We start from the raw sequence: 26,022 nt of genomic DNA on the forward strand, positions 1-26,022 counted from the left end.
AGTCGCTGTGAGACCCGTCTCATCCCAGCTTCGAGTTGGGAGTGACAAGCGACGGAAGGGAGAGAATTTGGAGTAGCAATATTGTGGTACAAAGTTTGCCACATCATTTTATGAATTAGGTAAGGTTTTTGCCGACTAACTCTGTCAAAACATATGATATTATATTGGATACGCCCTAAAGGAACATTTAAACTAGAACGTTACGAGAGTAAGTGAGTATGTCGCCTGTTTCTGTGAATGTTGAACTGGCATTGTCTGCAACAGGTTGTCAGGAAGGCTAGGGAGCTAGCTAATAGCTAGCTTGCTAGTTTACGTTATTATGCAATTCATATAACGTGTGTAAGGGTAAACTGTCGGAAATGTTTGCGTGGGAGGTACTAAGTTTCGGTAGATCAAAGTTAATATGTTAAGCTGTTGTAAAGATCATTTTACGTGTACGTAGCTTGCTAGTCTAATCACAACAGCGTCCACTTGAAAAGTCACGGGAGGTCCCTGTCACACTGCGCTGACCACCCTCGCTGAAAATGTCGCAATTTTTGTTTTGCAGTGCCTTATTATACTGCTGTTGCCTGTCAAGGCATGCCTATTAGCTCTTTGCTAAGCTCCGACTTGTTGCATGTCTGAATATTGTCTGATATGTCTGTAATCTAACCATACCAGTGAATAGTAGTATACTAGAATCTGCTGGCTAACTATCCACTGTACACGTTTCTTCATCGTTTGGTCTTCCAAGTTACACACGTACGTTGATATGTCAAGGCCCGAAATACAGTACTTAAATTAATTTGTTTTGTTAAGTCGACCAGTTACATAATATTATAGGTCCTGTAGGCCACTTTATCAATCTTGCGTTTACTAGGCAGTACTGTATGGAAGGTAACTTCCCCAGGAACAACAGTTGGTCACACTAACTTGTTAAATTACCGAAAATAAATCTAACCGTTGTCGACCACACCCCCATCCTAAATTACACACGCTGACGCCCATACTGACACACTCTCTTACATACCACACAGAACACAGTCACCCCACATGTACAGTCTTATCATCACCCACAGGACAGGCTGGCTGTGGTTGTCCTCAACAACCTCCTCTCAATCTTATCATTTCCTGTATCTCAGCCTCCCCAGTCAGTGCTAGCTCTGCTTCACAGTGATAACAGGGGTCTGACTGACTCAAATCTTGTCCTTGACAAATTCTTTGGACCTATCTACAAGTCACAGTCAGTGCTCTGTTTGGTACGTTGCGCATAATCGATCGGATCAGATGATCTGACTCGCTTTGCTATTGTTGTATTTATCTTTTTTCGTCTCTCTGAGTGAGTGTTGTACAGGCACATGATGTAGATGTTACCCTGACCGACCAGACTGCAGTGGTAGCTAGGCAGCGAGTGGGAGTAAAGTGGAGCACAATCACCTGGTCAGGCCTGGAGGAGAGTTGAGATCATTCTCTTAGTCTTGGACGAGAAGTGGTCCTCGAACACCTGGGTGTGGCAGAGGCTGCTCCATGCCACCATGAGGTCCGGTCTGTCAGCTGGATGCTTTATACAAGAGTACATACACGGAACTGGATGTTCTCTTTTGCTCTCTCTCGCTCTCTCTCTCGTTTCAGTCTGCTTGATATCAGTTTCAGACTCTGGTTGAGTGGAGTCAATTTACCTCAGCACTGGCCATTGGCATCCCAGGATGCAACACAGCAGACAGTGTTAATGCAGCATCTTGCCTCTCGATTTTTTGGGCATGCATACCCCAGCACCTTCACCCCTCATAAGGGCAGTTGGAGGTAAAGACAGGACAGCAGTGGGCTTGAGGCCAGTATTCACACAGTGGTTCTGTGTTCTCTCTGAACCTTCTCTCCTCAGGAATGCCCTGTCTGGCTTTACCCACCGGTAGAAGCTTCTCACTGCGATATTCCAATGCTCAGCCTTGCTCCCTGCTGCTATCGCTAGCCTGGTTGACTGCTACTGTTCCCAGCCTTGCTCCCTGTTACTGACCTCAACCGTGCTACTGGTCCCAGCCCTGCTCCCCTATTCTCGCTGCCTGCCGCTGGCCCCAGGCTTTCCTCTGATAGCCTTACTCCTGCTACATTACCACCAAAGCCCCTGACTCTGATCACTGTTGTCAGGCCCTGGTTCCACAGACGTCGCACATCTCACTCTGTGTCTAAAGCCTGCAGGGACTGGGCTAGGCTTGGCTAGTTTGAGCTTTAGCCTTTGGGGGCTGAGCTAGGCTAGGCTAGTCTGAGCTTTAGCATTGTAGGGACTGAGCTCGGCTAGTCTGAAATATAGACTGTAGGGACTGAGGTTAGAGTATCTATGGGGAGAGTGTGTCCTTCTGGTTTATACATTAACTCGCTTACCCTTGGTTCCTTTATCTCTGGAGCAAGGTCGGGGTGGGGGTTTATAGATCCCTTATGTGAAATTAGGACTAAACACTACTGTGTACATCAAGGAGGTAAAGCCCTCCTAATGTAGTGTGGACTGTCGGATCTGAATGTGTCCAGCAGGCCCCTCCCCCTGGTACGCTCTGGTACGTGCCCTGCTCTCAGTTGCCTGGAATCTGCAGTCTCCACTTTGACTCTCTCTGTGTGTGTGTGTGTGTGTGTGTGAGCAAGGTAATGTGCTGTGTGTGTATGAGAGAGAAACTCCAATGGAATGTGGAGCAGAAGTTGCTAAGGAGATAACAGACTGGTCTGGTTCTGCTCCCTCAGTGACAGCAGAGGTTACTCACACACACTGACATACAAACACAAAACAAACACACAGCATCTGCTATCATCTAGCCTGATGTGTTTCTGCTGATTGGGCTATTCTGGGTGCTGGATATGGAAATAGTGGAAGAGATAGACTGTGTCTATGAAACAGACCGGTAGGGCTGCTTGGCTAGTCTCGGTGAGAATGAGTTGAAAGGTCATGTGGTCTGTTTTGTTTACATCGTAGCTCTTGCTTTAGCCCAGTGGTTCTCTCAACCCTGGTCCCCAGGGACCCCCTGCCCTGCATGTTTTAGTTGTTTCACTGCTCTAACACACCTGATTCAAATGAATGGGTTATCAAGCTCTGTGGAAGCCTGAAAACGACCATTCATTTGAATTAGGTGTGCTGGAGCAGGGAAACATCTCAAACATACAGGACAGCAGTCACAGAAGACCAGGATTGAACACCCCTGATCTGAAACATGCAGGCAGGGGTTTTCTGAAGAACCAGGGTTGAGAACCACTGCTTTAGCCTGATCAACCAGCCACACACCACCTGCCTGCTTCGTGCCTTCCTTCCTGTGTACAGACCACAGAGGCATGGTCTGGGTCACTCGCCTCATTTGGTTATAGCCTCATGTAATCCAAATAGCTGAAAGTGTACCTGTGTGCATCACACTGTCTAGGACACAGCAGTAACATGCAGCAACAGCAAAACGTACCCACGGTGCCTAAACCGAAACACCTGCACACACTCAAACCGGCACACACACACTCAAACCGACACACACTCGCACTCGCTAGTGTGTGGTGACTAAGCCTCAGAGCGGCAGATGGCCCCGGACAGCAGGAGATGTGTGTTCTGCTGAAGGAGGGCAGGGATGAGGGGTGGTCTTGCCAACCTTGATTAGCTTTATATTCTGTTGTCAGGTGAGTGTGTGTAGTTTCAGGTCCTGTAGTCAATGTTCTGTATGGACCGTGGCCATTTGTTGATACTCTAGCCATGTGTTTATACAAGAGAAACCCCCTTCCTCCCAGCTAACAGCCCTGTTCCAGCAAGCTGAGAGATGTACAGTAGCTGTGTGTGTGTGTGTGTGTGTGTACATGTGTCACACATGTATCTGATGTTGTACTTAATCAGGCTTCTGCTTGAGATTATAATTAGAGCCACAGTGAGCACACATACTCAGTCCTTCCTGGCAATCACAATAGGTCCTTATGCTGCTTTGCTCTGGAATGCTGTTCCCAGGCAGCCTGGCATTCCTGCCTGCTGCATCATGGGAATTGTCCCTCGTCACAAAGACCGCCCAGGGGAGTGTGTTTGTGCGCCAGAGTTTCTGTTCAACAGGCCTGTTCATCAGAGGTGCAATAATATTATCAGCACTCACTGTTGTTGTTGTAACACACTTTTGTACCCGTGTTCCACTCTCCTCCTCTTCCCTGAATGAACAGACTACAGTTCATTATCTGAGGAGAATCAGTCTGCTAGTTCACCAGTCACCCCAGTTCTTAAGCCAGTCCACCAGTGCAATTATTAACCACTGAAACAAGACAGCCGGTAAGGCAGTGAAACATGGAACCAGCCAGTAGACTGTGTAGAGTAGCGATTCCCAACCTCTGTGCTGCGGCCCACTAGTGGTCCGCAAGGGTAATACAGGTGGGCTTACGAATCAAAATGACATTTTGCCTTTAATTCATCATGACCGAAACCCCAATAGAAAAATCTGGAAACGGGAGTGATCTCTGTGAGGGCGAGTTTTTTTTCTCTGAACTTAGTTTTTTCAACCTTTCAACCTTTTTTTCATATTCGAAAATATTTTTCGAAGGTTTTTCAGAATTAGTTTTTTTCCAACCTTTCGAAACTTTTTTTCCCCCCAACCCTTTTTTTGTGTGAAAAGCTGGTTCCAGATGGTTGTCCTCCAGTGGACAGACCCTCGGTATGAGGCGGTCGTGGACATGAGGGTACCCCCCCCCCTCTCTCTCTCTCTCTCTCTCTCTCTCTCTCTCTCTCTCTCTCTCTCTCTCTCTCTCTCTCTCTCTCTCTCTCTCTCTCTCTCTCTCTCTCTCTCTCTCTCTCTCTCTCTCTCTCTCTCTCTCTCATCTCTCTCTCTCTCTCTCTCTCTCTCATCTCTCTCTCTCTCTCTCCTGTCTCTGTCTCTGTCTCTGTCTCTGTCTCTGTCCTCTGTCTCTGTCCTCTGTCTCTGTCGTCTGTGTCTGTCTGGTCTGCACCATCCTCCCTCCCCCTCCCAAGTGTGCGCCTGTCTTTGTGTGTGTGTTTTTCCCCCCTCAAGCTCGGGACCTCCCTCCCGCTGACAAAGCTGTTGTCATGACAACACGTAGGGGCCGTCGCAGCTCGGTAATCTCCTAAGAGCAGAGGGGAGGAGGGGGGGGGGGGGGGGGGGGAGGGAGGATGGGGGGAAGTGGGACGAAAGGAATTTGGAAGGACTTGTGGAGGGAAAGATGGACGGGCAAAGGTTACCTACCGACATCTTCCCAGCAGTCAGAGTGACCTGTGTACTCCGTTGGGATTATATGGCTTGTTACTGTACTCTGTGTCAATAAGAGTGCTACTAGGAGGTTAAACAACTACTATAGTGTGTGTGTGTGCATGCCACATGCGCATGTGTGTGTGTGTAGTTGTGCCTGTAGAGTGTGATTTTAACAGTGCCTCATGCTGTGTTCCTCAGGTGCCGCAGTGTGCCTCTAGGTGTCATGGCTGACCAGTTCACAGAGCTGCCCTCATAGAGACCCACCTCCCCCGGCAACCCGTGGACACACACAAACACCCCGACCCCTAACAACCACACACACACACACGCGCTGCGACCAAGTCGTCGGGGACTGTGATGACCACATCCCACATGAACGGTCATGTGACAGACTCGGAGGGCGGTCAGGGCTCAGGGGGAGAGGGTCACAGGGAGATGGCGGTGGACTTGTCCCAGCGACCTGGGTGCCAGGACCCTGCCGGCGCGTCGCTCCGCCCAGCTGGAGCGCATCCGCCAGCACCAGGAGGACCTGAGGAGGAGGAGGGAGGAGGAGGGGAGGCAGCGGCAGGAGCTGGACCTCAACGCCTCCATGCGTCTCAAGAAGCTGGCCCAGAACCCCAAGGTCGCATCGACAACCCCCACCTTCGACCCCGTGGAGGGGCCCCGGGCCGCCCCTCGGACTGCCCCCCGGCCTGGGCGCGCCCACACTGCTGGGTGAGTCTCCTGGTGTGGCCCACACTGGGTCAGGGCTGATTCTAAAGGATGTTTTTTGGGGGACACTGTTCTCTTATTGGTCAGGGCTGTGTCTGTGTGGGATGTGGTTGGACCCTTGATCAAGGACAGGTTGGAGACTGGAGGAGGGGGGGGGGGTTGTTTCTCCCCATTTCCTTCATGTGTGGAGGCAGGCTTGTTTTTCTCTTGTATTGCCCCTCGAACAACATTTCCAGGAGGATTAGGAATGAGACAGATGCAGACAGTGCAGTTTGCTGTGCATTCCTGCAGTAAAGCTCTCTGAGGGGGTCACGTCCTGTCAGACCTCTGCTGAGGGCCTGGGAACGAGGAGGAGAGGGGAGGGGAGGAGAGGGGAGCGGAGGACAGGGGAGGAGAGCACTCTGTACAGAAGTCAAGGAAGAGGTGTGAGGAGTGTCCTTGAGATAGGGTGGAGAGAAGTGGCAGGGGGGAGGGAGGAAGGGTAAGTTAATTAAAAAACTCTTAGAAAACAATGTCATTATTATTATAGTCAGTTAGGCGACAGCTCAAGCCTTCCTCCAACTTGCACACACACATACACACACAGTCAGTTTGTCCTGTAGTCTTGGCTGACATGGTTTATTGAATACAGCAGTGAGATGAGGAGTATGTATTTCAGTTCTATATGTGTAAGCTGTACCTGTTTAACCTGTGTGTGCGTTTGTGTGTGCCGCAGAGCTGGAAGAGCTGTTGCTGTCTTTGAAGCAGGTGCAGGGCTGTCTGAGCGACTCCCAGAGCCAGGCCGACATCGAGCTGGTGCTACAGCTCGTCCAGAAGACAGACTTCCAGAAGGCCGTCAACATCCACAACGCCGTGGCCCAGAACATGAACCGGCCCAGCCCCCCCTACCCCTTCACCGACCATGCGCTCTCCCTGGCCCAGGAGGTAAGGACCTTGATATCCTCCCTCTGCCCCCCCACACCCCTTCCCCCTCTTATTTCCATTTTGATTTATAAAAAAAAAAAATGGTTGTTGCATTTTTCATGCTTTATTGGACAGATTTTAAGTGAAGCGTGACAAAAAAAGGCAGGGAGAAAGAGTGAGGGGAACATATGTAGCAAAGGGCCAAGGCCAGGCCGAGAACCCAGGCCGCTGCGGAAAGTTCTCAGCCTACACGGTACACACACTCACCCAGTGAGCCTACACGGTACACACACTCACCCAGTGAGCCTACACGGTACGCACACTCACCCAGTGAGCCTACGCAGTACACACACTCACCCAGTGAGCCTACGCAGTACACACACTCACCCAGTGAGCCTACGCAGTACACACACTCACCCAGTGAGCCTACACAGTACACACACTCACCCAGTGAGCCTACACGGTACGCACACTCACCCAGTGAGCCTACGCAGTACACACACTCACCCAGTGAGCCTACATGGTACACACACTCACCCAGTGAGCCTACGCAGTACACACACTCACCCAGTGAGCCTACATGGTACACACACTCACCCAGTGAGCCACTGGGGCGGCCCGGGACAGGCAGTTCTGTCCCAGGGTCCTGGTCTGGGTCGACTCCTCCCGCTCCAGAGAAGATGAGAAGGTTCAGGTTGGCCAGCGCGGCTCCAGTAATGAGGCCAGCTAGACAACAGCCCCTCTGTTCTGTTACCCAACAACAACGGCACCCATTGGATGATCTGATTGTTCTCATTAACGCCGTCAGCCGTGCCAGCATGTGTCTCATCCCAAGAGAGAAATGGAAATAGGATTAGGTTAGTGACTGGGTGAAGTGCTTGGGACTAACCCAAACTTGACCCCAATGTGACCCCTCATCTAAGTCCATGGACAAGCAAGTAGTTTGCTCATCAGTATTTCTGGGTTTGGAATTCTGACTTCACGTCCAATAAATACATCTATAGACACCCATACCACTGAAAAGCTCAAGTTATTGTTTATCCAATCCAGCTTGGTTGAGCGCAACATAAATATATCACATTGGGTGTTTCTGGTGTGTGTGTCTAACCACCAGTGTGTTCTTCAGGTCCAGTCCATGGTTCTGTCCAGTCAGCACAAGGAGGGCCTAGAACTCCATTCCCTGCTCACCTCTACACACATACAGGTGTGTGTGTTCTACATTTGTGTTTGTACAAGCTTGTTTGTGTATGTTTGTGTAAAAGGGAGTCAGATGGCTGAGCGGTGAGGGAGTCGGGCTAGTAATCTGAAGGTTGCCAGTTCGATTCCCAGCCGTGCCAAATGACGTTGTGTCCTTGGGCAAGGCACTTCACCCTACTTGCCTCGGGGGGAATGTCCCTGTACTTACTGTAAGTCGCTCTGGATAAGAGCGTCTGCTAAATGACTAAATGTAAATGTAAAAGTGTAGGGCAGCATAAAAACAGTATGTGTGTCTATTTTATATTTGTGTGTGTGTGTAACCGTGTTTGTGTGTGCATAAGCACGTTTGTGTGTATAACCGTGTGTGTATAACCACACGTGTGTGTGTGTTGTCTGCAGGCCGTGCTGCTGGCTCATGACTGTGTGGCGGAGCAGGAAATGCAGCTGGAGCCCGTGGCCCCCCCGGGCGGGCCCTGTGAGACCCTCTCCCAGTGGGGCGGGGAGACCGTCAAGATCGTCCGCATCGAGAAGGCCAGGGATATCCCCCTGGTGAGCCTCTAAACCCTGGAGCTCACTGCACATCTCCAGAGCACTCTTGCCCCGCCAGCGTTTAATCAGTGTGTGTGTGTGTGTGTGTGTGTGTGTGTGTGTGTGTGTCAGGGGGCCACGGTGAGGAACGACATGGACAGTGTGATCATCAGCCGCATCGTGAAGGGCGGGGCAGCGGAGCGGAGCGGCCTGCTCCACGAGGGAGATGAGATCCTGGAGATCAACGGGGCGGAGATCAGGGGGAAAGACGTCAACGAAGTCTTCGACATCCTGGTGAGACAGGCAGGCAGGCAGGCAGTAAGACAGGCAGGCAGGCAGTAAGACAGACAGGCAGGCAGACATACAGTAAGGCAGACAGGCAGACATACAGACGTTCAGCATTGGGTCTGTCCTTCCTCTAATCTGTCTGTCTCCCCAGGCGGACATGCACGGGACCCTCACATTCATCCTCATCCCCAGCCCTCAGAGTAAACCTGCTCCTGTTAAAGAGACTGTGGTAAGAACAGCCAGCCGCCCTTCTCTCTCCTCCTCACCTTCCCCTCCTCCCAGCCTGGTCTAACTGTCTCTGTTGTCTCTCCAGGTCCACGTCAAGGCCCACTTTGACTACGACCCATCAGACGACCCCTACGTTCCGTGTCGGGAGCTGGGGCTGTGCTTCCAGAAGGGGGACATCCTCCACATCATCAGCCAGGACGACCCCAACTGGTGGCAGGCCTACAGGGACGGGGATGAAGACAACCAGCCCCTGGCTGGACTGGTGCCCGGTAAGTCTAACTCACATCCATGACATAGGAACAGCCTTGTGCAAGCAAGGAACTGACTCACAGGTCGAAAGATACAATCATTTTTTGCCTCTCTCCTTCGTTCGTTCCTTACTTCCCTCCGTCCCTCCTTCAGGGAAGAGTTTCCAGCAGCAGAGAGAGGCGATGAAACAGACCATAGAGGAAGACAAGGAGCCAGAGAAGTCAGGTGAGTCAGACAGGGACCCAAATGACAAAGGTCATAAAAACACACAAGCACGGTGTCCACTTTAATCCACACGTGTAGAGTCTATGAATAAACAGTTTGCATCGGCGTGGCCAGGGCCAATTCTGCTTTAACCTCTGACATTTGGTCTCCAGGGAAACTGTGGTGCGCAAAGAAGAACAAGAAGAAGAGGAAGAAGCAGTTATACAACGCCCACAAGAATGACGGTAAGACTCTGCTTGGCAACCTAAATACCTAATAAATAGACTGCTTTGATGTTTGCCTATCCTCTATGGAACTGGTTTATTTATGGTCGTTTTATCAAAGCTCCTCGACTCGGCTGTCTGGATTCCTCATTCTCTCCTCCCCTCCCACCTCCTCATCTCTCCCCTCCGTCAGACTTCGACAACGAAGAGATTCTCACCTATGAGGAGATGGCACTGTACCACCAGCCAGCCAATCGCAAGCGTCCGATCGCTCTGATTGGTCCGCCCAGCTGTGGTCAGAGCGAGCTGCGGCAGAGGCTGCTGTCCAGCGAGCCCGAGAGGTTTGGAGGAGCCGTGCCACGTAAGGCCCTCCTCTCACACCATCGACACGTTGATACGTGACACCTGCTTGTTCTAAAGCAGGTGTTTAGGCTCAGATACTGTCACTCGTTCTTCATGGAGACCGTTCACCCACCTGGGGTGTCACTTTGAAAATATGCCTTGCGTATCATGTTGGCCGTGGCAGTGCTGTGTGGGTTCTGACATGTGACTGGCGTGTTTTGTGGGCAGACACCACGCGCAGCCGCAGGGACACGGAGGCCAACGGGCGGGACTACCACTTCGTCTCGCGGCAGGCCTTCGAGGCGGACACGGCGGCGGGCAAGTTTATAGAGTCGGGCGAGTTTGAGAAGAACCTGTACGGAACCAGCAGTGACTCTGTCCGCCAGCTCATCAACACGGGCAAGATCTGCCTGCTCTGTCTGCACACGCAGGTCAGCCTCTCACTCGCTCACTCCGTCTCTCTCACTCACTCCGTCTCTCTCACTCACGCACTCACTCACCCTGTCTCTATCTCTCTCTCACACTCTCTCACTCTCTCACTCTCTCATCCTCTCACTCTGTCTCAAACTCACTCATTCACACTCTTTCTCTTTCTTACTCTCTCTTTCTAGCTCTCCCTTCCTCTCTCTCTGTCCCTCACGCATTCCGTCTCACTCTCTTTTATTTGCTCACTCTGAAATCCTCATATACAAACTCATCTTCACAGCAATGAAAACTGCCAGCATGTTCATCCTTCTCTCCCTCCAGTCATTGAAGGTGCTGCGTAGTTCCGATCTCAAGCCCTACATCATCTTCATAGCTCCTCCCTCCCAGGAACGCCTGAGAGCTTTGCTGGCCAAGGAGAACAAAAACCCCAAGGTACCACCTTGATGCGTTTGTCTTTTTCTGTGCGCGTGTGTTGACCTAGCCTGTTGCAGCACCAAATGACATCACCCCATCGACCCTGCTCTGCTCCTCTCTCCCCTTCTAGCCGGAGGAGCTGCGTGACATCATCGAGAAGGCCCGAGAGATGGAGCAGAACTTCGGCCACCTGTTTGATGCGGCCATCGTGAACACAGACCAGGACAAGGCCTTCCAGGAGCTGCTGAGACTCATCAACAAGCTGGACACTGAACCCCAGTGGGTCCCCTCCTCCTGGCTGCGCTGAGGAGACCCACACACAGGCTCTCTTTCATTCTCTCTCTTACTCTCTTATTCACAGTTAGCTGCAGATTGTCTACCACCAGTGAACTAGAGGACAAACATACACTTGTGTATTGGCTTAGCTGATCTCTAGGAAGAAAAGGCAGAGGATTTGTTCTCTGTTTCGGTTCTTTACTTCCTGTTTCTGTTTCACTAAATTAACCAATCACATTCCACCCTTATGGAAAGACTTGGCACTTGGCAGCAGTAGAGTTAGACTGTCTCTCTTCTGCAATTTTTCTGGTAGAACTATTTATGATTGTAAATGTACAGTATCTGTTTTTTAGACCTTTGAGCCTCTAGTGCGCTTACACACACACACACACACAGACGCACACACACTTACATGCTGGGACCTACTGAATGGACCTACATATACAATACACCCGTTTCACACACACAGGTGATGTTAAAACACACACACATATACACATCCTACTCTAAGGTGTGTATTGTGCTTTGTGAAGTAGCAGTCCTATTGATGATGATGATGAAGGTGACTAGCAGCAGTGTAGCTTATTAAACATCACTGGTCACTTCCTCCCCAGTACTGCACAGGTTTTTGTCAGATCATCACTATCCAGCTGTTTGTCTCTCTTCTCCACTACAATATGAATGCTGTATCTTTTACTATGTGATGTGTGTCAGGTCACCTCAGATCAGTGTTTCAATGTGGTTTTATTTGTGATTATCATTATGTCAACGATTAATACACATCAGCAAGGTAAACTCAACTGAAAACAGCCTAAATCTTAAAGGGTTATTAAGAAGTTTAGTTGATCTAGTGTGTGTGTCTTGTTTGTGTAGCTGGCTGGCTGGATGCATGCATGCGTGTATGTTTGTGTATTTTGGGTGAGTGTGCTTGCACAGAGGCCGAACTGTCTCTGAGATTCAGGCAAGTATTATCTCTAGTAGATGACGGTGGGAACAGTTGAAGAATTGTTTCAAGTTACTATTATTATTATTACACAATTTTATTTTGATAATCACTGTGCATTTAGTTTCTGACATTTATATATTTGTAATATTAAAGATAGATATATGAAGTCCAGAAGAATAAACCAATAGGATTGCTCCACTACACTTCCATCCTTCCTATTGGTTCTGGTTGTGAGAAGAGGAGGTGCCTGTTGGCTCCTGTAGGTTCGAATTTGTAACTGGAAGTAGATTAAATGAATGTAAAGTTACTGTATTAAGAATCACCTCTTCTTTTTCAAAATCTGTTTTTGTATGAATTTTAAAACTAATTAAAATCAGATTGATAGATATGTTGTTAATTGTTTATATTTGTAATGGATTTCTAATTCAAGGTAACCCTTTGATTATTTCTCATTGGATAAGGCTCTGGAATATATGAAAGAATAAATTAAACTAGAGAGGGTATAATTTGTAGGGGAAATTGTGGAGAATAAAAATAAATAAATACTGTATCACCTCCAACCTTATTGTTTAAACTAATATCAAACATTTTGATAAAGACAATATTTTAAATAACTTCCCTCCGTATGCCTGAGTCTCATCCATTAATTGTAGCTATATGGCGGGAGGGACCAGTTATCCCCTAACAGGGTGAGAAATACAAGTGTTGCGAGAGCGGGAGAATTTGTTGAAATGCTTGAGAAACGGGCTCTAACATTTCTGTATCGACAATTCTATTCAGTTGTAGTAGTTGGTAAGCTAGGCTAGCACTAGCTCCTTCACTGGAAACATCACAACTTACATTCAGTAAATGTCTAAGATTCAGTAGATGTCTTACACCATTTGTAAAGTAAATGAACTAACTTGCCGGGTAGCAATTGCTTTCAACAACTGTTAAAACCTTTATGAACGATCTTTTAGCTACACACACAGCACAGGAGTCTGAGGAGACACGAGCTAACTAGCCAGCAGCGCGAGCAGCCTGGACTGGAGCTAGGCAACAACGTGAGATGACTGAAGATCGTCTGTCTAGATGGGTGTGTGATGAGCGTGATCGGCTGAAGGGTTGTTTACATGCCCCCTGCAGGCCGTCTTTTTTTTAACGTTTGGAATAATCTATATCATTTTGTTTAATATTTTGTTAAGATGACCCAGACCATGATCATTATCAGCATATTATTGCTAGTGTTGGCTCCGTTTGGAATCACATATGACGAAGGTAAGCTAATGTTAGCTCGCTACGCCAACTCAGCTCACACAGAGACAGATCCGTTAAATGGACAGCTGTTTCGACATTTCTGTGCCACGGATAGCTATTACTGTAAGTAATATGTGCACTTTAACGGACCATAGATGGTGATGAAGAAGGGGAGAAATTCTTCCAGTGTGAGGGAGAAATGGAAGAAAGCAACAGGGTGCGTCTGTACCTAGGCTTGGACAACCTGGTAGGTGGACCTTTGGCGCCCCCTAGTGGACTGATACTACCAGTTATCTTACGATAGGAAATGTACTATTTACTCTTCTAAACGGATCATTGTTCTGTTTGTGTGCAAGGTGGTGGACTGTATGCTTCGTAGGACTACAATGTCAAGCATTCAGTACAGGAACCAGCTCGAGCTCTACACGTCAGCAGACCTGCTACCTACTGTTGAAATTTACAACAGTACCAACACTTTAACATTCACCTTTAGTCTTAGCAAGGTGAGACTGACTTATCTTAGACACTGGAGGGTAGTGAGGTCCAGATTTTAATGTGAGAAGGGGAGACTGGGTTGCCTGGACAGTAGGCCTAAAAGAAAGTGTGTTTTCTGATATGTGTGTGTACATCAGGTCAAGTCCACCTGGCAGGTCAACATCCCCAGAAAAAACTTGACCATCAACACAGGTGAGTTTAGTTTAGTCCTGAAGCTTGTAGTAGCAAATGATATAAATATCTTTATACAAAGATAGCCAGACTCTATTAGAATAATGATGGCAGGACAGACCCTTTGCATGTTAGGTGAGGGGATACACATTATATCAGATGAAAAAACGACCTGATATAATGTGTTTCCCCTCTGTAACCTTTGCTAGAAAAGAGCAGACATCTCCATATTATCTCAGGTTGTTCATTGTGACCAAAAGAACATAAAATAACACACATGACATTTGGTCATTCGGTAAATTCGGTAAATTGTAAAGCTAGCTAACTACTAGACTTCTGCTGTGTGGGAATCGCAGGAGCTGACCAGTCGAAGAGCGTACAAAAAAGCACACCCCACAATTTCCCCAGAAATTGTATCCTCTCTAGTTATTCATGTATCACTCCACTTTACACACATTAATGACCGTTACACTGTTTATCAATATAAAGTAGCTAGCACTAGTCACTTTTGTTCAAGAAAAGGTTTGTGTTGCTGGTCAACAGTCCAGCAGAGTTGTTTTGTCTATTTTGTGCTGACGGAGGCCAAAAATGATTAATTAATGAAAAACCCCAAATTGCTGTTGCTTTGTTAACCCTTGTGTTATCTTCGGGTCATTCTGACCCATCAGTCATTGTGACCCACTGTCGTATTGCGACAAATTTACCTCATACAAAAACAAAGTGAAGCATTTTCTTTTAACTGTCGGGCTGTCTCAGACCCCCCACATTGCAATGGTTAAAAGAAAATTATTTGTATTTGTTTTTGTATTGGGTGAAATTGGGTAAACACAACGATGGTTCGTTGTGAACCTTTGGGTCATGTGACCCGAAGGCAGCACGAGGGTTAACTAATAAATGTCTCCTACCCACTCCCACAGTGTCAGCTCCGGTGGATGAGTGGTATGTGGAGTTTAACATGTTCCACGGAATGTCCATGTTCGTAAGCCCGGGTTCCATGCTGGAGCCACTGAAGGGAACCCTAGTGGACATAGCCAGAGGTGGGTACAGGATGCATTCTTCTGAGGAAAGGTTTGGTTCGAACCTGAGGACAAACTTTTCTTATCACCCTCATATGCTAACACTCAGTATCTGATTGCACTATTGCACTATGTTGACCACTCATGCTGCTCATTCTTAGTCTTATTCTTATTTTTATATATATATATATTTATGTATAACATACATGGCGAATAAACCAAATTCTGATTCTGATAATAAACCAAATTCTGATAATAAACCGAATTCTGATAAACCAAATTCTGATTCTGACTACCTCTGGTCTGCTATTGATAAGGACGTCTTAACAGTCTCTTGATGTATGTTTGGGGCCTATCCCTTCTGTCCTCCCCTAAACCTACGTCTTGGCCAGAGATGGCAAAACTTGTTTTGGCTTAATCATATTTTGAAAATATTTTTTGAACCTATAGAAAAGTAAAATGATGTTGCTTTTTGCCTTGCTCCATAGTAGCTTTGTAGACTAGCTTACGTTTGATGTGGGTGTGTGTGTTTCCACAGAACCCATCCTGCAGTGGACCATAGGGGAGGAGTTTGTGGCTAAGGACGTTGTACCCCATCTGAAACGCGTTGTGAACCTGGAGGTCAGTCAGAGTCCCTGTGCCAGCGATGTGGCTGTGCTGGCCCCTGTGTTTCCCCCTGGCGGACACACTGGTGAGGGAGACAAACACCAACTCAATAATAACAATCATGATTTTTTATTTTTTTATTAAAATAAAGACACTTTTATCCAAATCCATGTAAAGGGAGAGATTTAACATCTGACCTCCAAATCTGCAGTCAAACGTTCTACCACTGAGCTAAACCCACCCTCCCTAAACCATCTTATACAGTAGTGTGTGTTGTGTGTTGATCTTGCTTACATTTACATTTACTCATTTAGCAGACGCTTTTATCCAGAGCGACTTACAGTAAGTACAGGGACATTCCCCCCGAGGCAAGTAGGGTGAAGTGCCTTGCCCAAGGACACAACGTTGTTGTGCACGGCCAGGAATCAAACCGGCAACCTTCTGATTAATAACCCGATTTCCTAACCGCTCAGCCATCTGACCCCCGTTTGTTTATCTGTGTGTGTACTGTAGGAGTGATCTTAAGCGTAACCAGGTCCGCGTTCACCTCTGAAGCTCGCTGGTTCAATGTTACTCGCACTCTCTGCGGCCTCATCAATGAAGGTACCACACACAGCTCAGCAGAAACCATACTGTGTTACTTTCAAGGTCAGGTGACGTGAGTTCTTCCTCCCCAGTGTGACCGTGTGTGTGTGTGTTTCCAGTGTGTGTATCAGGCTGCGTGGGTATCTCCATCGTGAACGTGATGCTGACCAACACCCATCTCTTCCTGCTGACCAACAGAGGTCTCTTCATTAGCCAAGACCTTCTGTCACCTGCCTCCAGACCCCTTAAAGTACTACACACACACACATACACACACACACACACACACATACATGCATGTTAATGTATATTCATGCTGTCTCTGTCGCTGTTTTTTCCAGTTCACTCTGCTGTTCCTGCCTGCCCTGGCTCAGGTCAGTGGAGTCAAATAAAAGTAGAGTCAAGTTTAAGTGATCATATGGTAAAGTCTTTTACTGATACATCCGTCTCTGGTCCTCTGCCCCCCCCCCCCCCCCCCCCCCCCCCTCTCTCTCTCTCTCTCTCTCTCTCTCTCTCTCTCTCTCTCTCTCTCTCTCTCTCTCTCTTTCTCTCTCTCTCTCTCTCTCTCTCTCTCTCTATCCCTCTCTCTCTCTCTCTCTCTCTCTCTCTCAATTCAATTCAATTCAGCTTTATTAGCATGACAGTCATTTCAACCGTATTGCCAAAGCAAGACGCACAATAACAGACAACCATACATCAACAACAATATTCAAACACAACATAAGGAACAACAGTCTGTATCTGTGTTCTATGTTCCATGAGCTAATCGTGAGAGATTTACTTTCAATCATTTGTTATACAAAAAAAGAAATTATTATATTAGATACGTACAATGACAGGTAAACAATTCAATTAAATTGAGATCAGGCAGTGAGGAATACCCTTATTAAAATTAATATATATATATATACACACTCACTATTGTAGGGCAGGTCATTGGTGCCGGTGTGTATAATAATGTTGTCAGGCTGACCTAGGTGGGCGTGGCAGAGCATCTTCAGTGCGCTGTCAGTGTGAGGGCACCAGAACATACCAACTCTGTGTCTGGGGAACAATTTCCTATGATGGAGGAATTTGCCATTGGAGTCCATGAGGATGGCAGTCTTAGGTGGCTCTTGGCATGGTGGGGTGCTCTGCTCCTCTGAGGGCTGTGGGGGCAGAGGGAGGGGCTCAATTCTCTGCTCCTTTGCTGGCTGTGTGGGGGGCAGGGGGACGGGTGTGTGTGGAGGTAGAGGGGGGGGTCTGGGGTCTGTCCTGTTGTTCTGGGTCTCTGCCTGTTTGCTGGTCTCAGTCTGGGAGCCAGTGTTAGTGGTCTGGTTGAGGGGTGGGTTGTTCTGCTGTTCTCTGGTGTTGAGGTTTGTGTCACTCATTTTGCGCAACTCTTCTCTGAGGCTTTCATTGTCCTGTGTGAGCTTCCTCACGGTTTCTCCTAGTTGTGCAATAGCAGCACTGGTCTCCTCTTTCAATAGACCCATTTCAGCTCTCAGCTGGTGGACTGCATCGTTCTCTGACTGTCTTTTTTCTTTAGATTCTATGATTTCCATTTCTAGAAAGGATATACAGTCCTGGATGTGTTGAAGAGATACTGATGCTGATGCCCTGGGTGTGTGGGTCCTGCCAGGGGTACTGGGTGCTGGAGGAAGGGATTGGGTGCTGGGGGGAGATTCTGATTGCTGGGGGGGGGTAGTGGGTGCTGGAGGGGGGGTAGTGGATGCTGTAGTTGCTCTGGATGGGGCAGAAGTGTTACTTGGAACAGTGTCAGATTGGTTGGATATTATTTCAATCGGCATATTGGTCTTTATTTTTTCGGCAAGGGCTTTCAGTCTGGGAAATTCTCTTTCAAACTCTTCTAGTTTAGTCTGAGATCCTTGAATCATTATAGTGCCATTGTTGTAAAAGTTCATATTAAATTTGGGCTCAGTATTTGTATATAGCTGCCTGATCGATTTGTTCCCTCCCATCTTGAGGTTTGTGTACTCTGCATGGACAGTGGCATGCCAGGCCTCAGGTTGCTGTGTATAGAATAGTAGGTCTGCTTTGACCTCTGTCCTTCAGCTGTTGGTAGTCAGCTCTCAGGGTCTCTGGTGCCTCTCTCAATAGCCTGCTTCTGTACTTCTTTTTTCCAGTTTCACTTGTGATGTCATCAGGATATTTTATTGCTAGGTTACCCAAGCTCCGCCCACTGGGCTGCTGTAGAAATGTATCCATTTTTAACTGTCCGAATTTGAAAGATGCCTCAACTGTCAGGATTTGAGAAACTGCAAGGTTCTTCTGTTTGCTTGATAACTAGATTGCTACCTAACTTGCTAGCTTTGCTAGCTTTGCTAGAGGTGTTTATTATTCGCTTACCCAAATCACTTTTATTTGATCTATAGGCCTTGGCAGTCTTGTCCTCTGTTCTTCTATCTGTATGATTTCTTTGTCCTTGGTTAATCCTATTTCTTTGATTGTTCCTTGTCCAGGTTATTCGGCAGTGGGTTACTGTATGTTCCTCAGCAATATTTAGTCCTCCTTTTTTAAATTGGATATTGTGGTTGACTGGTATATCCAATATTTCAGCCAAGTTGCTCACCTTTGCAGGATTTTGCTGAAGATTAACTTAATAGTAAACTTGTCATTGTACTAAATCCAAAAATAACAATTTTTGATGAATGTTCTAGGAGCTCATTTTGTATGCTGCAAATGCAAAAATCTCTCTCTCTCTATCCCTCTCTCTCTCTCTCGCTCTCTCTCTCTCTCTCTCTCTCTCTCTCTCTCTCTCTCTCTATCCCTCTCTCTCTCTCTCTCTCTCTCTCTCTCTCTCTCTCTCTCTCTCTCCCTCCTGCCTCTCTCCTTTCCTCTGGTTTTCTCTCCAGATGGACTACTCCTCCACCACCATGTGGTTCTCCTCTCAGTGTTGCACAGATCGCTTATACTTCAATGGTACCTCAGCATCACCTACACCATCAGCTACACCATCAGCTACACCATCACCTACACCATCAGCTACACCATCAGCTACACCATCACCTACACCATCAGCTACACCATCAGCTACACCATCACCTACACCATCAGCTACACCATCAGCTACACCATCACCTACACCATCAGCTACACATCACGTACACCATCACCTACACCATCACGTACACCATCACCTACACCATCAGCTACACCATCACCTACACCATCAGCTTATCTACGTCGTGTGCCCCGCCTAATCTTCTTAATCTGATCCTTTATCGAATTAGATGACATCATCAGTCTGATAAACAACGAGGGAGAAGGAGATAACCTGGTAGGGATCATGGGATCTTCATGTCTGACCACCAGACATCCCAGTGTGTGGGAGTAACTGGATTGTGTGTGTGTGTGTAGAACTCCAGGTGTGTGTACAGTGAGTATCCGTTTACAAAATGGTCCATCTGCCGGGCGTCCAATGCCGAGCTGAAGAAGAACGCCCGCCATCGCTACCTGTCCTTTCTCCACGACCGCCACCAGAATACCGGTCTGCTGCTCTCCTACACAGAGGTTAGCCCCCCTGCACACACGCACACACACGCTCACACACACACGCATACATACATATACACATACACAAACACAGACTGACTGAAACCATTTTTCTGGTTTCCCATAGGAAGGTGCAATGGTTTCCGTCTTTGGGTCAAAACCTGGGTCAGACACTTTTTATACTCGTACCAAGTTCCCTCCAGTGCAGATCAGTTTTGTGCCGAAAGGCGTCATCATGATGAACAACCATGTGATACTCTACGGCTCCGAGGTGACCAATCACAGCGCAGAAAAACATCAGACCTGGTTGATTTTTTCCCCTTACCTCATTAAATGTTTCTGTTGTTGTGTGTGTTTTCCCTCGTGTGTGTGTGTGTGTGTGTGTGTGTGTGTAGGTCTGGACGTCCACCGACAGGGGCTCTTCCTTCAAATGGGTGTTCACTCTGAGGGGGGAGGTGGTGGTAGAGGCGGTGACCTGCTCAGCCAGTGGAGTGGTGGTGTTCTCCACCGAGCAGGGACACCTGTACATCATGAAGTCTGGTAGCCACACACACTGTATACTGACACACTGCATACTGACACACTGTATACTGACACACTGCATACTGACACACTGCATACTGACACACTGTATACTGACACACTGTATACTGACACACTGCATACTGACACACTGTATACTGACACACTGCATACTGACACACTGCATACTGACACACTGTATACTGACACACTGCGTACTGACACACTGCGTACTGACACACTGCATACTGACACACTGTATACTGACACACTGTATACTGACACACTGCATACTGACACACTGCATACTGACACACTGCATACTGACACACTGTATACTGACACACTGCATACTGACACACTGCATACTGACACACTGCATACTGACACACTCTATACTGACACACTGTATACTGACACACTGCATACTGACACACTGCATACTGACACACTGCATACTGACACACTCTATACTGACACACTGCATACTGACACACTGCATACTGACACACTGCATACTGACACAGTCTATACTGACACACTGTATACTGACACACTGCATACTGACACACTGCATACTGACACACTGCATACTGACACACTGTATACTGACACACTGTATACTGACACACTGCATACTGACACACTGCATACTGACACACTGTATACTGACACACTGCATACTGACACAGTCTATACTGACACACTGCATACTGACACACTGCATACTGACACACTGCATACTGACACACTATACTGACACACTGCATACTGACACACTGCATACTGACACACTGCATACTGACACACTGCATACTGACACACTGCATACTGACACACTATACTGACACACTGCATACTGACACACTGCATACTGACACACTGCATACTGACACACTGCAGTGTTTCCCCTAGGTTTACAGCTTTTGGGGGGGGGGGGGGGGCGGGGGGCGGCGACCCTGTAGAGACAGAAATGACATGCCGTCGTGTAAATAAGATAAATAACATACGGCCATTTAGTTTGTTTAATAAAAGAGCAAGCTATAGACCTGTTTTATAGGAAAGGTAACCATAAATGACTTATTTTGTGATCGGGCGCTATATAAATATAAAAATTAAAAAATATATATATATTAACTTGACCTTCCAGGGGGGGGCAGGGGGTGCCGGGCGCCCCCCTAATATAATGGTAGGGGAAACACTGCACTGTATACTGACAAGGACAACTGTTGTGATGATGTTCGAAAAGAAAGAATTGATGTCTGAGGATTAACTGACCATATCGATAACATGGGTTGACCAGGATGTTTTATTCGTAGCCGGTTGGGAATCATTGGTCCATTGGTGATACAGCACTTGGTGGTTGAATGACTTACAGAGTGACTTATATACATTGGAGTGAACAAGTGTAAATGTACTGTAGTTTAGGGCACTGCATGCGGTAATGACGTTTCTATCCTTCGAGGGGATACATGACAATATGGTAACTCATCAAGGCACTGCAACGTCCTACTGCTGCTGTCTTGAGCTAGAGTCCTCATGTCATATCTGAGCAGTGGGAAAGTTCCCCAAGTGACTATTGACCTTGGAAAGGGTTAGAAAAAACGGCAAACTCCTATCAATAAAGGTATGCTAGCTCCTGATCTGCTGCTCCCCCTCCCCCAGGCCAGGCCAGGTATGCTTGGCTGGATGAGACCGTGGCGATGGACAGCAGTCTGGTCTGTGATCACATGGATATCCTGATGAGCGTTCAGCTGGACCCAAACAGCCCCACTGGCCTCAGATACAGGACCATCGACATGAACGAGAAGATCCAGGTGACGCTAACCGTGTGACTCTGGGAAACCTCCTCGCCTTTTGAGAATCAGCCCCTCGCAGAAACGAACAAAGGCCTTTATGGGGTTGGTTACATTTAGTCATTTAGCAGACGCTCTTATCCAGAGCGACTTACAGTAAGTACAGGGACATTCCCCCGAGGCAAGTAGGGTGAAGTGCCTTGCCCAAGGACACAACATAATTTGGCTCGGCCGGGAATTGAACTGGCAACCTTCAGATTACTAGCCCGATTCCCTAACCCCTCAGCCACCTGACCCCCTGGTTATCATTTAGAGCTCAACCAATCAGTAAGACCAGTAAGGATCCTGTGGTGTTTGTTGACGTTTGCTGCCACAGGAACACAGGATGAGTTTTGACCGGCCCCTGGCTCTGCAGTACACCACAGACCACACCGTGTTGCTGCATGTGCACAGGCCCATAGAAAACAGAACTGTGGAGGTGAACAGTCAAGCCATCGAACACTCTGCCGTGCTGCACACCCAGTTCTCACTGGACCATGTGGGCAAGGTCATCTACTTTAGGTGGGCATTTTCACACACACACACACACACACACGCACACACACACACGCACGCACACACACACACACATACACACACTTGCTCGTCTCCTCTTTCTCCTTTTGAGCCTTGTGTGTGTGTGTGTGTGTGTGTCCAGTGATGGAGGCATGGTGGTGATAACGGAGGTGTTCCTGAAGCACTACTTCAGTGGTTTTGATGGCATGGTCGCAGGAGAGATCCTTGTGCCAATCAGGGCAGCCAGCCTGACGGACGAACCTATTCAGCATTGCGACCTACTGGTGATAAAAACAGATACAAAGGGCTTTATTGTCAATCTGGTGATTCAGAGCCAAGGTGAGACGGTTAAAGGAATATTCCACTCAAAATGAGACCTGATGATATGTGGTTCACTTTGGATGTAAAGGTATAGATGTTCTTCTCTGTCTGTCTGTCTGTCTCTTGGCCTATTAGATCCAGCTCTTGCCTTTAACTCCAGTCATATTGGTAAGACAGTGGTTTCCCCCGGTTACAGCAGCTACATCATCTTAAGTGTTCTGGAGGGGGGGGTGGCTGTGGCCAAGCCCACCATGCCAGCCCTCGTCCAACCCCAAACAATGCAGGACGAGGGACACTGGCTCCTCTTCTCCGCCATGGGAACGGAGAACTGGGTAATGAAGGAGGGGCCATGTCGCCATGCCCTGCAGTCCATGGACGACATGACGAGTAACGCCCTCATACGCATCAACGTCCGAGAGCAGCTCAAATTCACCTTCAAGGCCTTCATGGCCGATCACTGTGAGTGGAAAACGTGTGTGTGTGCGTTTTCTACGGGGATTAGTCACTCAGGTTTAAAGGTTTGTGTGTGTGTGTGTGCAGCCGTGTCTATGGTGTACAAAAAGAAGTTTATGTTTGTGGTGCTGACCAACCCACTGGCCATCAGAGTGACAGCCAGTCACTCCTGGGACTACACCAACAACCACATCCTTACACTCACTGCCTTCAGCCACCTCTGCAGGAAGGTACCTTCAGCCAGCCAGCCATCCATCCTTAATCATCCATCCTTCAGTCTACAGTTGTGCTCAGCTTGTGTGTGTGTGTGTGTCTATCCACCAGGCCACGACCACGGTGACAGTGTTCATCCCAGAAGCCTCTCTGCTGTGTGACTCCTCCTCCTTCACCTTCACGCTGCAGAACTCCTGCCCAGAAGGCCTCAGCATCGTCTATCTGCGCCAGGAGCCAATCAGCGAGCACGAGTGGCTCTTCGGTGATCCTAGGGATGAGCTGGACAACAAGAGGCTCTTTGACCTGCCGGTAGGATTCGGAGCCAGGGAGGGAGGTTCCATGGTTCAGTGGTTCATGTTCAGTGGTATGATGGCGTGTGTGTGTGTTCAGGTGAACTACCGCCCTCCCTCAGAGCTGGGGGTCCTGATCCCGACCACAGATAACATCTATAACGCCGACCCCAGCAAGCCACGCCCCCGGGAACATTACCATATCTCCAAGGTTACCTGCTCTGACATCTAGTTGCACTGTTTTACTGTCTTTTTATGGTTTTTAGCACCCGGTAAACGTTCTCTAGGGCCTCTTGAAATCTGCTGGAACTTCTTCTGGCTTCCTGTGTGTGTAGAACTCAGGGCGTTTTAAGCATTGTGCTGGGAAGAAGACACTGGAGGAGTGTGGCTGTACAGACGATCTGAGAGTCTCTCCTCTGACCATCAACTCTGACTGCAGACAGAGGGTAAGCACAGAAGCAGACGCTATTATTTGGCTTGGTCTGGAAGATAATATAAGGCTACTGTTTTCTGTGTGTGTGTGTGTGTGTTTGTTTTTTGTCTAGGTCCTTAGGATGATTTATCCAGTCACCAAATTCAACTTCACTCTGTTTCTGAGGAGGACCAATCACCCTGACCGACCGCTCATGTCCCCGTACTTCGTCACCGTCACAGAAGTCAACAACAGGAGCAGCTGGAGCATCACATGTGACACACACAAGCACACACACCAAACACCAACACACACCAACACACACACACACCAAACACCAACACACACACCAAACACCAACACACCAAACGCCAACACACACACGCATCCATTCTGTGACCTGTGTGTGTGTCCTCAGCATCCGAGACCACCCCCACCGTGGCCAGGATGAGACGGTACCTGAGCAGACTGAACGAGACCCTGTACAACCCAAACGGCCTGCAAATCAGCCTGTTTGTACGTAGAAACTCCTGCCCACCAGTCGGAACTAGTCAGTCTTAATCAGAATGAATCCATCAGCACTAAACACATTTACATTTGTTCATTTAGAAAGACGCTTTTATCCAAAGTGACGTACGAAATGTGCAGCAGATAATCAAGGAGTAGAAGTGCACAGTTCGAACAGTATTACAGTGGTCAGTGCCAAATAACGGCCTGTATTTTGCGAGACACAGCGCAGCAATCTGTCCCTCTTTTAGTGTCCCTCTCCCCCTCCCTCCATCTCTCCCTCTAGGGCTCAGAGCTGTTCCACTTCAGAATCACCGTCATCCCAGGGGTGGTGCTGTGTGACCTAGTGGACGAGGTGCAGGTCTGTGGAACCCTTTCCTCTCTATACACCTATAGATCTAGACCTCTCTATCTTACTGTATATCTAGAACCCTGTGTGACCTGGTTGTGCCAGTGCAGGTTTTGTAGACCTGCATCTTTCTCTGGATAGAAGTGGAACTACAGACGCTCTCTGAGTCTGGATGTGTACATTTACATTTAGTCATTTAGTAGACGCTCTTATCCAGAGCGACTTACAGTAAGTACAGGGACATTCCCCCGCGGCAAGTAGGGTGAAGTGCCTTTCCCAAGGACACAACGTCATTTGACACAGCCAGGAATCGAACCAGCGACCTTCTGATTACTAGTCTGATTCTCTAACCGCTCAGCCACCTGACTCCCTGTACATGTGTACAAAACCCTGTGACTTTGTCCTGTCCTACCTGTGTTGTAGATATACGTGGACGAGCCTCCTCTGGCGTTCCCCACCCACTACCTCATCAACAACATGACAGCCATCCTCCTGGGGGGCCTGCTGCTGGTCGGCTTCCTGCTCAATTACAACGGCGTTTCCATGCCGACCAAGAGCCGCATCCAAACCATGATTAATAAGCGCAAAGCATCCGTAGCCCCTGCCACCACTGACTCCAGCACACTAAACTAGGAACGCGCAGACATATAGACAGACACAAACTCATGACTGAAACCAGTTGTTTCTGTTTAGTGACATGTTGGTGTTCATGTTTTATACTGTTCTTTTTTTTGGGGGGGGGGGAGTTGGGTACAATTGTTAGTTTTTCTGCTGCATAATAAAAAGTTGACATATTCACTGGACTGTGATATTGTAGCCGTGTGTTATTGGTGGTGGTGGTTCCAGTGTAGGGGAAGTGTGGCTTTGGTGGGGGTGAAGTGAGA

General features: G+C 48.0%; 2 protein-coding genes across 3 annotated transcripts; both read left to right on the top strand.

Annotated features, from left to right (window-relative positions):
* Positions 1-59: 59 nt before the first annotated feature.
* On the top strand, positions 60-12,502 carry pals1a (protein associated with LIN7 1, MAGUK p55 family member a). The gene is given in 16 exon segments (XM_062469636.1): positions 60-208; positions 5,379-5,627; positions 5,629-5,843; positions 5,845-5,894; positions 6,607-6,815; positions 7,921-7,998; positions 8,391-8,540; positions 8,652-8,813; positions 8,959-9,036; positions 9,121-9,304; positions 9,438-9,509; positions 9,662-9,733; positions 9,906-10,073; positions 10,283-10,485; positions 10,802-10,912; positions 11,025-12,502. Coding segments are annotated over 15 exon segments (2,019 nt in total). The 5' UTR covers positions 60-208; positions 5,379-5,537; the 3' UTR covers positions 11,202-12,502.
* Positions 12,503-12,849: 347 nt separating this feature from the next.
* LOC134026714 (cation channel sperm-associated auxiliary subunit beta-like) lies at positions 12,850-25,834 on the top strand. Of its 2 annotated transcripts, XM_062469620.1 has the most exons (27): positions 12,850-13,159; positions 13,301-13,373; positions 13,508-13,599; positions 13,709-13,855; positions 13,985-14,039; positions 14,936-15,055; positions 15,573-15,725; positions 16,154-16,243; positions 16,345-16,475; positions 16,567-16,599; positions 19,081-19,147; positions 19,459-19,505; positions 19,586-19,738; positions 19,848-19,991; positions 20,116-20,260; positions 21,908-22,059; positions 22,415-22,599; positions 22,736-22,932; positions 23,050-23,373; positions 23,455-23,597; positions 23,692-23,889; positions 23,971-24,081; positions 24,206-24,316; positions 24,416-24,557; positions 24,701-24,798; positions 25,076-25,150; positions 25,562-25,834. In XM_062469620.1, exons 2-27 carry the CDS (start codon positions 13,301-13,303, stop codon positions 25,769-25,771), a joined length of 3,396 nt encoding a protein of 1,131 aa, XP_062325604.1. In that variant the 5' UTR covers positions 12,850-13,159; the 3' UTR covers positions 25,772-25,834. The 2 variants fall into 2 exon arrangements, with proteins under 2 accessions (XP_062325604.1, XP_062325605.1); XM_062469621.1 differs by lacking the exon at positions 12,850-13,159 and having other exon boundaries at positions 13,225-13,373.
* Positions 25,835-26,022: the final 188 nt, after the last annotated feature.

The sequence above is a fragment of the Osmerus eperlanus genome, chromosome 9 (assembly GCF_963692335.1).
Source record: "Osmerus eperlanus chromosome 9, fOsmEpe2.1, whole genome shotgun sequence".
In the NCBI taxonomy this organism is placed as follows: Eukaryota; Metazoa; Chordata; class Actinopteri; order Osmeriformes; family Osmeridae; genus Osmerus; species Osmerus eperlanus.

Excerpts from the sequence above, each read along its gene's own strand:
- LOC134026714 (XM_062469620.1), top strand. The coding sequence starts at position 13,301 with ATGACCCAGACCATGATCATTATCAGCATATTATTGCTAGTGTTGGCT. Across the intron at positions 23,890-23,970 it reads AGAGGCTCTTTGACCTGCCG|GTGAACTACCGCCCTCCCTC; the intron begins GTAGGATTCGGA and ends GTGTGTGTTCAG. Across the intron at positions 24,799-25,075 it reads GCCTGCAAATCAGCCTGTTT|GGCTCAGAGCTGTTCCACTT; the intron begins GTACGTAGAAAC and ends CTCTCCCTCTAG.